This window comes from Populus euphratica, unplaced genomic scaffold (assembly GCF_000495115.2).
Source record: "Populus euphratica unplaced genomic scaffold, PopEup_1.0 scaffold483.1, whole genome shotgun sequence".
In the NCBI taxonomy this organism is placed as follows: domain Eukaryota; kingdom Viridiplantae; phylum Streptophyta; class Magnoliopsida; order Malpighiales; family Salicaceae; genus Populus; species Populus euphratica.
Window position 1 is genome coordinate 93,151 of NW_011500360.1, and position 12,365 is coordinate 105,515.

Consider the following 12,365-nt stretch of genomic DNA (forward strand, 5'->3'; position numbering starts at 1 on the left):
ATTTAAATTTATATTATTTTTATTCGTTGTATTTTATTTTATTTAGCTAGAAAAATAAAAAAAATATGTGCACGCGTAAAAAAAATTTACTTTTATTATTTATTCACTGATGCCAGAGTCAGGAATAAAATAAAAAAAGAATGATTTAAATTTATTTATTTTAATACCTACATAATATTTACCAACGCCAAAGTTGGAAATATTCGTAGTTGAATATTCACTAGCGCCAGAGTCAGGAATATTACATACAAACAATCATAGTATAAACCAATAAAAAAAAATGTTAGCAATTAAGGACAAAGATCAGCAATGCAGCCTACCTTAGGTAGGACGTTTAAGGGGTGATAATATCTTCCCTTTTACGTAACCAGTTTCGGACCATAGAATCTCTGTTGACCAGTTAGGGTTCCTAGTAACCATAATACTAGGTGGCGACTCCTTAAACAAAGAATATCCTCATTAAAGGACAGGATGCCAGAAATCCGTTATTTCCAAAGATTTAATAAATTTTTAAGGACGCCGCGATGTCGGGTACGACAAGTTCAATCTATTTTTTCATGGTTATCGGGTGAATATGTTTTATCAAAATATATTTGAACAATGTTCCTAACTTTATTGAACTTTTTTTTTCCTAGTCCATTACATAGTATATAGTATTACTTAATATGGTTATTGGTTAACATGGAAAATCAGTACATGGTTACAGTATTTTTACAATGAATTGATTTTTAATCTGTTTTTTTGCCTAATCCATTATAGTGTATATGGTATTGGTTAATATAGTCATTGGTTAACATGGTTATTGGTTAACATGGAAAATCAGTAAATGGTTACAGTATTTCTATAATGAATTGGTTTTCAATCTGTTTTTTGCCTAGTTCATTAAATTGTATATGGTATTAGTTAAAATGGTTATTGGTTAACATGGAAAATCAGTATATGGTTACAATATTTCTGCGTGATTCTCAATCTGTTTTTTGCTTAGTCCATTATAGTATTTCTGTTTGATTCTTAATCTCTTTTTCCTAGTCCATTATAATATTTCTACTTGATTCTTAATTAGTCAATTGTAGTAAGATGTTGATCAATGCTGTTATTTTTTAAATTTCAAATGGATAATCGGGAAGATCCTACACTAATTGAATCAAATCCTTCAAGTTTGGAGCCCAATTATTTGCCTATTCCAGTTCCAGTTCCAGTTGCTACTTCTAATACAAATAGCAACATTAAGAGTGAATGTAATCTAGCTTCTAGATCTAATAAAAGAAAAACATCTTGAATTTGGGATCACTTTAAAAAACTAGATGGAATCTTAAGGCTCTTAGGGCTGCATGTATATATTGTGAAAAAGACTATGCATGTCATACTATACTTAACAGGACTAGTAACATAAAGAGTTATCTAGGTGTATGCAAAAAAATTCCCTGTGTGATTGACCAAAAACAAAAAAATTTATTCTTAGAACCTAGGCCTATAATAAAAGGGGAATCTTAAGGCTCTTAGGGCTGCATGTATATATTGTGAAAAAGACTATGCATGTCATACTATACTTAACAGGACTAGTAACATAAAGAGTTATCTAGGTGTATGCAAAAAAATTCCCTATGTGATTGACCAAAAACAAAAAATTTTATTCTTAGAACCTAGGCCTATAATAAAAGGGGTAATAATGATGAGAAAAATCGGGTGACTATTAAGGCGGTGGGTTATAATTATGATGAGGGTAGGAAAGCCCTAGAAAAAATGATTATACTTAATGAGCTACCTTTTAACTTTGTTGAAAACCAAGAATTTAAATTATTTTGTTAAGTAATGCAATCTAGATTTGATGTTCCTTCTTGTTTGATGATTTAGGAGATTTTTTGAAAATTTAAATAAATGAGAAGAAAAAATTAAAGAAAGCTCTTAAGGATCAACGTGTATGTTGAAAAACCTATACTTGGACATCAATCTAAAATATTAATTATATGTGTTTGACTGCCCATTAAATTGATGAAGTTCGGAGCTTGAATAAAAAAATTCTAAACTTTTATCAAGTTTATATTCATAAAGGTGAAACAATTACCAAGCAATTAAGAGTTGTGTGTTAGAATGGGGAATTGATAACATTTTAACAATTATAGTAGATAATGCAAGTTCAAATAATTTGACAATAAAACATCTGAAGAGAGTAACAAGTAATTGGACAACTAATATATTGTTAAATGACTTCATGCATATTAGATGTTGTACACACATTGTTAATCTTATTATATATGTGAGATTGAAAGATATTAATGATTCTGTTGTTAAGATTATGAATGCAGTGAGGTTTGTTAGATCTTCTCCTTCTAAACAACTTGTTTTTAACCAATGTGCGGAGAGGTTGAAAATTAGAAGTAAAAAATCTATTTGTTTGGATGGTGCAACTAGATGGAACTCTATATATATCATGCTAGATATGGTTCATAAATTTAATATGGTTTTTATGAGGTTAGAAGAAATCGATCATAGGTATTTGAGTTACTTTGACTTGATTCAAAAGGAAAACAAAAAAAACTTAGGTCCTCCTACTTTAAAAGATTAGAAAAATGCTATATTTTTTATCAAGTTTTTGAAATTATTTTACATGATTATATTGAAATTTTTTTGCTCGTTGTATGTGATATCTAATTCTTTCTTCCATAAATTGATTTCCATAAATATAAGCATATCTCAACTTTGTAGAAGTGAAGATGTTTATGTAAGTAAAACGGTCAAGAATATGATGGCAAAGTCTAAAAAATATTAGGGGATCAAGTTACATAAAAAATTTTATTGTATGTGGCTGTTGTGTTAGATCCACGTTTTAAATTGAAGTATGTGAGATTTTGTTTTGGAAGATTTTATGATGTTGACGAGGCTGAAAATTTTACAGTTAAGGTTAAAGATACTTTGCTAAGGTTGTTTGAGCATTATATGAATTTTAATGAGAATGTTGAGGTTGTTCATAATGTTGGAATTAGTATAACTGAAAATGTTAATGTTGATTTAATGGTGGTAAATGATGATATGTTGGATGACTTAGCTTCTCAATTCAAAATACATTTAGAAGAGGAAGGTGGTGTAAAAAAAGAAGAAGGTTGAGAGGTATTTAAATGATGATTGTGACGATTTTAATGATTTTAAATTAGATATTTTGGGTTGATGGAGGTGTAATGCTATAAAATACAAGATTTTTTCTAAGGTGGCACAACACATATTAGCTATTCTAGTATCTACAGTTGTTTTTGAAGCAGTTTTCAGTACCGATGGTTGTATTTTAGATCCATTTCGAAGCTTTTTATCTCCATTGACAATGCAAGCACCAATTTGTTGCCAGAATTGGTTGAGTTTAACATCAATTTCAATCAATATAAGAAACTACATGGATTATATTGAAAATTTTGAGATGATTGAGTCAGGTAATTTCTTTTACAAATTCAAATTTAGTTATTTTATAATTTCATTTATTTACATATGTTTAATCTAACATCTTAATTTATGTTTTTGTAGAATTTGGTAAAAGTTTTAAAATTTCAATTGATTGTTTGTAAGTTGTATTAATGATGTTGGCACAATCCTGGAATATGATTCTTTTGGGTAATTAATTTAATTTACCTTATTAACTTCTTTTAAAATTTTGCATTGCTAATTTTTTTAATAGTCGAAATGTAATATGTTGCTAATTTGCTAATTTGCTAAAGTTTTTTTACAGCATTATCCTTGCTGAATCTTTTGGCTTTTGTTGTTGCTAGAAGTTTTGGATGCTGCTGTAGTGTTGGTATTGGATTTGTTTTCTTCAAATTATGATAGATGTTTATGATAATTTATTACTGGTTGCTATTTGCTAATATAAACTTCTTTGGTGTGAACATCTCTTTTAATTTGTGGTGTCCAAATTTAATCATACATCTTGCATATTGCATTGATTTGAATTTTCATAGATTATTTCTTTACATATTATAGATAGTAAAATAGCAAAATGTGAAGCATTTCAAATTTATTGTTACTGTAACCACTTCAAAAAAAATCAATATTTTAATTTCATTACGAAACTTATAACAAACTAAATCAAATTAGAACATTTTAAAGAGTTTTGATTAAAAAGTCTATAAACTTAGCCCAACAAGAAAATTTAAAAGCTCAATTTAATCTAACCCCATTAATGTTTTTTTTCAAAAAAGCCCATTAATTTAATGACTAGGTTTCCTAGTTTTTTAGCTAAAAAACAGGATTCAACCAAACTGAACTGGTTTGGTTTGAACTAGAATTCAATTCGACTCGATTTGAATTTTTAAAAATATAAGTTACTCAGTTTAGTTTGTTTTTATGGTTTAAACTGAATCAGACCGAACCATGAATAGGCCTACTAGGTAGTCTAAGTCCATCTTATCTTTGGAAAGTTGTGAGGCTATTACCTTAGAGAGATCATGTCTTCCCTCGTTATTAAGGTAGTGTCTATCTCATCCATAAAGAAGTGTGAAACTACACTAGGAAGACAATGTTGGTCCTTTCTAAGATAGATTGTGCAATTGCGCTAAGGAGATTTTAATCCTTTTCAAGGTAATTTATACAATTGCACTGGAAAAATTGAGTTCATTCCATCCCTAGAAGGTTATGTGGAGTCTTTAAAGCATCACATTGAGAAAATAAGAAGTCATTTTAAATAAGTCATTCATATATAAAAACTTACACTCGTATTATCATTGGCTGCGATAAATATTTTTTTGATTAGAGTGTCAAATGTGAGAGAAACCTTTCCCTTTTACAAAGATAGTTGCCAAAGATACTTCACATATTTTATGGTTTGAAACAACATTCAACTTGTACTTATTGATGGCTTTCTAAAATATCAAGGCTCAACTACATTCGTAAAGTTGATAAATACATAACAAACATTCTCTTACCTCACTAAGTTAATAGGCAAGTAGAAGAAATTATACTCTAACTTAGAGCAACCAAATTATTGCATAGCCTTTTCTACTTCTTATTAAAGAGTTGTTGAAGTTATAATGGAGTGGATGTTCTAAAAACTATAGGGAGGTTTGTGACACATCTCATTCTATGTGTATTGATTATTCCTTTAATGGTGATTAAAGATGTCAATAAACTAGTTTTGAAAGAATAATTGATGATTTTTTTAATCAATTCCCCATAAATGATACCAATTGATGATGTTCCAAAAATTTCAAGTAGTTTAGGGGCACAGCTTATGTCTTAGATAATCAATTAATCTTTTGATTCTTGTAATTTGAGTTATTTTCCCTAGCCAAGGTAGCTGATGTCTGGTGTTTGGTAAGCCAAGATGGTTGGTGATGGGTAACCATAAAAAGTTCTTTTTGGTGAATATAAGGACTCTCTAATGCTTAAGTAAATATCTTTATGATAGAAAAGACAATGATATTTTAGACAGAGACTCTAAAAATAAATATGCAATAGAGAATAAAAATTGAAAACCTTTTTTCTTTGAACGATTCATGGTATTTTTAAAGCTTGTGAACCTTGTCAATTTTTTTTTTAGACGAGGGGTTGGAATGTCATCTTGAAAAAATTTTAGACGAGGGGTTGGAATGTCATCTTGCTCTTATAGTATTTAAGAGGGATAAAATATCTCTTACGCATTATCAATGAGGGATAAATATAAAGTTCCTTTAAAAATTTTATACATGTAAAGATATAAAGAGATGACTATCTTTGACCTTTACTTTTTAGGGATATAGAAAGATAATCAATTTTACATCTATCTAGGCTCGACGAGATGTTAAGGGAGTGTTTGGAAACACCATGCAAACCGTGTTTTTAAAAATTTTGAAATTTTAGTTTTTGCTTAAAATAAAATTTTCTTTATATTTTCATATCATTTTGATATGCTAACGTTAAAAATAATTTTTTAAAAATAAAAAAAAATTATTTTGATGCATTTCTAAGCTAAAATCACTTTGAACTATCATTGTAGTCCCAAACAGGCCCTAAGCCTAAAAATGTTAAGTTTGATAGTTTTTTAAATTCACATGTACTTCGGCTCAGCATATAGCTAAACTCATGGATGTTAGGTCTGATAAATTGTCAAACCTATATATACTTAGACTCAGTGCATATGTGAACCCAAGGATGTTGGATCTAACAGATTGTCAGGTCCATATATATGTAGGGTCAACACATAGTCAGATCTGTATGTACTTGGATTCAACATGTAGTTGAGTTCAAGGAAGTTAGGTCTGACGGATAGCAAGACCCATATATACTTGGGTTCAAGGGGTAAATGAGCCTAAGAATATTAAGTACTAAGAATATTAAGTAATCACTCTGCCTGTAGTCCTTTTTTGAACATGGATTTTAGATAAAAAAAAAATAACAAGTATAAAACATGTTAATCAATCATACACATACAAACATTTTCTCTAAGTAGGTTCTTCTTCGAGTATTTGTTATGCATAATTACATGATTTTGATATGGTATTTGAACTAGTAAGGAGTTTGGTTATTGAGTCATTAGATCAACTCAAATTTTTTTGTCAAATTGATATCTTTATATATTTTAAATAAAAAAATTCCTTGGTTTTGACTTAATCGAGTTTAAATTGAGTTTGATATGATCAATTAGGTTGTAAATTAACTAGTTTGGTCACTTAAATTTAACTAGGATAATATTAAAATTATTCTGAATTAAATTTCAATTTATATGAGGTTATATTAGGTTATGAGTTAAGAATTTGCCGATCCACGAATGTTTAGTATCAGATTGCTCATCATATTAATCCAAACTATGTTTGTGTTTTGTTTTTTTTTATTATTATTATTACCATAGATAAACAGGGACACCATAGTTCATGTAGTAGTTTTTAATTTGATGCCAGTTTCTTTACGGGGAGTTGTTCTGAAAGTCTGGAAGAGCACAGAAGCCAAGAAACTGAAGTCCAAGCCATTAAATGTAATGTAATGCGGGAGGTGGCGGGGGGCGGGGGGATATGGGGTATTTTTCCATTTCAATCCATATATGTTCCGAAAAGTTTCAATCTAACCCCTAGCCTAAAAAGCTTATAGAATCCGAAGGAGTGCCTGTTTTTATCACTTACCTTTTCTGCTACTTTCTCATAGTTATCTCTCATCCTTTTCCCTTCAAATTTATGTGTAAGTGCTTGTATATATGTCATAAAAACTCTTTACAGTTTATAAAAGCGTTCGGAATTTGTTTCCTTTAAGTATTAACGGCCCATGGATACATTGGAAATTTATGGAATCTATGAATTTAATTTTTGGAATTTGAATTGTATACGTTAAAGTTGAAAGTTGTTGCATCTTAAACTACTCCAATCACAATATGATAGTGAATATAGTCTCTTCCTTAATTGTTTCCTCAAGATTACAAATATAAATTTAATTTAACTCCTTTCATATTAAATAAGTAAATATATGTGGGTCACTCATATAATCAAATAAAATTAGAGTGACTTCATTATTAATCACCTTGCTGAGCATTTATAATATTAATTAACCTTTTAATCAAAGTGCAATTATTTTTATTTTCGATGATGTTATTTCAACTTCATCAATTGTCAATTTCCCTTTATTAATATTGTAAAAAAATTCCACTTTATAATTCTATAAAGTGATCAACCTTGAACCATCCCCACTACTTTATTTTAACATTGTGCCTTAATTTGCTTGCATATAAACGCGCTTCTAATAGCACTATAAAAAAAAATTAAAATATTTTTAAAATATAAAAATAAATAGAGTTTATAAACATGCTAGTCTTGTCGTCACCCTCTCGTGCAATGAGACAACTAATTGAAATAAAATTTTCTTATTACTAAATTCATAGAAAATTTTATGGCGTAGTTACAGAAAAGAAATAAGCATAAAAAGATGAGAGAAAATCATGTATAATCCCACCAAAAATAACGAGAATTGTCTCTTTTATTAAAAAAAAAAAATTTTTAATTATGTCTATCTTTTTTAATACCGTAAATATTCAATAGTTTACAGTTTAAATACATATAATTTATCGAGCTATGCATGCGAAATTAATGATTAGAGAGGTGGTAGACAAACACAAATCCACCCTCCACTTTGACAAAATTAAAACATGAAAGTCAATTGCTTACATATTTATAATTAAACAGTTGAATCCGCAAAATTAGGGACCTTTAACTGCGGATTTTGAAGTGAAATATTTATTTATTTTCCCTTTTGTTTGATATGCCGATCAAGCATGGAACTCCTTGTCCCACAAAGATCCAACAATCAGCCTTGGTGCTTTCTAATCAAATAATGAACTATTAGTTTTTTTTTCTTTTCACTTTTAATTCTTTTTTCCGTCAGTGACTGTGGACTTGCGCATGCTTTACCCCTAATGTCTTTGAGCAATTGAAAGTAAATTCAGCTTTTGACATCTCCCATGCATCTTTAACTTTTCAAGTGAGCAAATTTTCAACTTTAAGGCAAAGCTGTGAAGATTTTGAAAGCTTCTTGTGATAGTATACCGTGTGTGTGTGTGTGTGTGTACAGTGCACATCAAAAGTTGTTTTGGTTTCATCCCATGTGTAGAAATTTGAATTTAGTACCTTTCCTTCTTTATTAATTGTTGATCATCTTTAAGTATTTTGAATTTGCAGCTTTTGTTTTCTTTCTTTAGTGTTCATCTCTAGAAATGGGAGTGTATGAAAGCTGAACATTCTGCCCAGAGAGAGAGGGAGAGAGGGAGGGAGGGACAGGGCTTCTAGATTTTAAAGAAACAATAGAAACTGAATCTTGTCCTTAAAGGGTGTCTTCTTTTGGGTGAAAGAAGTTTGAGTCAGTATTGTATCCAAGGGGGTCCCTGGTATCCATTCGCATACCTATAATTTACAATGCTGTCATTTGTTCATGTCCATAGATGCATTGAGAAAGCAAAATTTCTTGTCACGAGGCCTCTTTGGGATTTACAATTTAGGACTTAAGAGGCCTCAACCTTAAGCCACTCTTAAAAAGGATGTTAATTACCTTTAATTTTCTGTAGCTTCACATGCACAAAATTTTAGTAATAGATCTAATGAAAAGATGCAGAATCAAGAGGAAATGAACAATATTAGGCTGATATTGGGACTGTAACATCTAATAAATTTTTGGTTTGTGGGAAATTAGTCAATTGAGGTTGTTGGCTAGCATGCATGATCTGGCAGAGAAATCTTGCATTTAACTTTCTTGTCCCCTTTGGCTAGCATGCATGATCTGGCAGGGAAATCTTGCATTTAACTTTCTTGTCCCCTTTGGAAATTTAAAGGAGCAAGAAATCAAAATAAAGAAAAAACATGGCATTGCAGTCATGCACTTTCCCAAAGTTAGCAAAATGCAACAGTTTCTGGTTTTTTTTTAATTAAATAGTCCGAGTCTAATATCATGAACAGCGTTATATTCTGTTTTTTCAGAACAGAAGCTTGAAAATCTCTGCAAGATTTACTATAATATATGTATATTAAAAATTACAGAAGACCTTTTTATAAATTGGACCTAATTAACTTATTTCTGCTAATATGAAGAACTGCTAGCTCATGATAAGAAATTATATCATAATAACAAGATGGTTATTTGGAGAAATTAAAAAAAAAGAAAAAAAGGGGTAATAATATACAATGGAAAGATTTCACTGCAACTTGATGTCAGAGAGATCAAACCAGATTTGCTTGAACACCTTAATAATAAGGTCATGATATTCATCAGAATTGAGTGAAAGATAACAAGCAAGAAGGTCTTCTAAGTCCTTTGATGCCTTGATATTGTTCTCCACTATCATCTCCATCATTGATTCCCTGAAATCTTTCTGAGGATCAAAAGAAGATTTCACAACTGCCAAGCTATCCGAAAGGCTTCTTCGCGACCGAGACAATGAACTTGTAGTTGATGACACACTCTTTCGACCATTATTGTATGCCTGGATTTTCCTATTTGAGATTCTTGGAGAATTGACTCTTAGCCTAACTCCTGGTGAAGTGACAGAATTTCTCCGGACAGTAGTGTTAGTCTTATGTTCTTTCATTGCAGTAATGCTCCCTTCTTTGACAACCTTAACAGATAAAGAAGCATTAGCGTTTGTTTCCTCATATTTAGCTGAACTCCTTCTATACTTGACTGGTTCCACGGTGTCTTTCTTCTTGAAATCTTCCACTTGATCATCAAATTTAGGGGGCTTTGTTATGATGGGAGGGAGATCAAGATCAGATATTTTGTGAAACACGTCCACATCATCTGATCTCCTAGCGATATATTTCTCATCCATGTTGATAACAATATCATCATAGTTATTAGAATCTAGTTTGCAGTCACAATTAGAACTTGACCAAGACAACATTTTATCAAATGAGTCAGTAGCAAGAACACAGTCAGACCTGAATTCTGGTGGAAATGAGTCAGAGAAATCCGTCTCCTGATCAAGAGAACTATCAGAAAGAGAAGCAGAGTAGTCTGGAGGAGAATTTGATTTAGTCCTTAGGGTAGCACGGCAATTGCAAACGGCAGAGACAGAAGAGGTGGCTAGCTTAGGAGAGGAGGACTTGACGGTCCTTTTCCTAGCTCTTTGTTTCGATGATCTTCTTGGTGGGTCAGGAAAAAGGGTGTCTGTGGATTTTGAGTTTCTTGGGGAGGAGTGAAATTTTTGGTCACTTGAGATAAGCTCCCTGGTGTTGTAGTATGATTTTCTCGGACAAGAATTGTAGTGAGGATGTTTTGGCTTGGACGGTGGTTGCTGAGATTCAGCTACAGCTGCTGCTGCTGCTGCTGATGTAGCTTGTTTTTTCTTTGTGGAATGAGTGGTGGTGTTGTGGTTCCTTGTCTTGCCCATGTCTTTGAGCTTGTAAAACCAAGCATTGGGCATCATATCTGATAATCTAAACCTATTGTTGCCCATCAAAAACACCACCCTTCCCTTCCCCTCGCCCTCTTTTTCTGTGTATTTGTGAGTGAAAACAGTGGCTAGCGGAACAGAAACAATTGTTGGATTGTCTATGCCAAAAGCTTTGGCTGAGCCTTGAGAGTGTTGAGAGGATAACTAGAGGGACAAATTGGAATTGGAGAGAAGGGAGGTGTGGTCCATAAAGGGAAAAAAAGGCAGCATCAAAGAAATGGGGATGGGGCCAAGTGTAAATGACTTTCTGAGGCCACGTCTCCTAATTCACCCCAGCAAAACATAAAATTTGGTCTCTTGTAATCATCACAAGTTTTTTATTACTTTATTAAAAGAACCAAGTTCTTCAATTTGTTATCCCATGTGACAAAGCCTCTGTGATTTTTTTTACTGCGAAATGCCAATCAATGTCTTCCATGATTTTCAGTCTTTTTTGTCCGATTTGCTGGCATGCAAAGCCTTCAAATTACCCCCCACACGGAGTTCATGATAGGTTGAGCAGTGTGTTGAGTGTTATATATTATTTTAATAAATTTTTAATTAAAAAATGTTTTTGTGAAACACTTTCTGTCATAATATCAAATATACCTACTCCTATCATAATATCAAATACATCAAATACACATTGATGAAAAACGTGTTAGTTATTCTTTCTTTTTTTTCAATGTACCAAAAAAATCATTTTAAATGAATAAAAATAAGTATTTTAATCTTTTTTTTATAATTATAATATTCTTGATTTTCAATGACCTTGACTTCTCACAAAACTTGCGTTCCCAGCAATTTACTTTCTTCATTATACATAGCCCGACCATATAATGCAATAAAGTTCATGTACTTGAATATTTTTGGCATTATAATTTGATGGAATTTTAACTATAGTTGTAATTCAATAAAGAAAGTGTTGCATGCATTTTTGCACAAATAAATTATCTCTTCATCTTTTTTATTCTTAAAATTTTACCTTGGAGAGCTGCAATTGATCTATCCTCTGCTTATTATTATTATATAAAAGTCACTTAGAAAAGTGAGCATACATATATTTAGTTTATAATCATTTAATATATAAGATCATGGTATCATTACTATAAAAATATATAAACTTGCATAAAAAATTGAAATACAATCACAACATGCATATTAATCAAACATAAAATAACGCAAAAAAAAATGAAATTAACTAATAGCATTCTAATGCTATGCGATGTCAAGAAAAACCAAGTTTACCAATTCTGGTATTCAGTAGAAAAGATAGCAGAAAGAAAGAATTGACAAAAAAAAAAAGAAATTTGATATTTTATAGAAGAAAAATAAAGATTACAAGAAATTAGAAAACAAGTTGCCTTACACCACTAAAGAGAATTATTCTTATTTTGAAATCACACCAAATTAAAAAGATTTCATTATAAATTTACCTAGACTAGACATATATTATACATTCAATAGAAATATATTTACAGTTATTTACTAAATAACTATCAAT

At 30.7% G+C, this 12,365-nt stretch overlaps 1 protein-coding gene across 1 annotated transcript; it reads right to left on the reverse strand.

The window, feature by feature from the left end:
• Positions 1–9,419: 9,419 nt before the first annotated feature.
• Positions 9,420–11,100, reverse strand: LOC105114048 (transcription repressor OFP2-like). Its single transcript, XM_011010457.1, has one exon. The coding sequence runs from the start codon at positions 10,883–10,885 to the stop codon at positions 9,626–9,628; it is 1,260 nt and encodes a 419-aa protein (XP_011008759.1). The 5' UTR covers positions 10,886–11,100; the 3' UTR covers positions 9,420–9,625.
• Between the last annotated feature and the right edge of the window lie 1,265 nt (positions 11,101–12,365).

Coding starts and splice junctions, on each gene's coding strand:
- LOC105114048 (XM_011010457.1), bottom strand. CDS start 10,885: ATGGGCAACAATAGGTTTAGATTATCAGATATGATGCCCAATGCTTGG.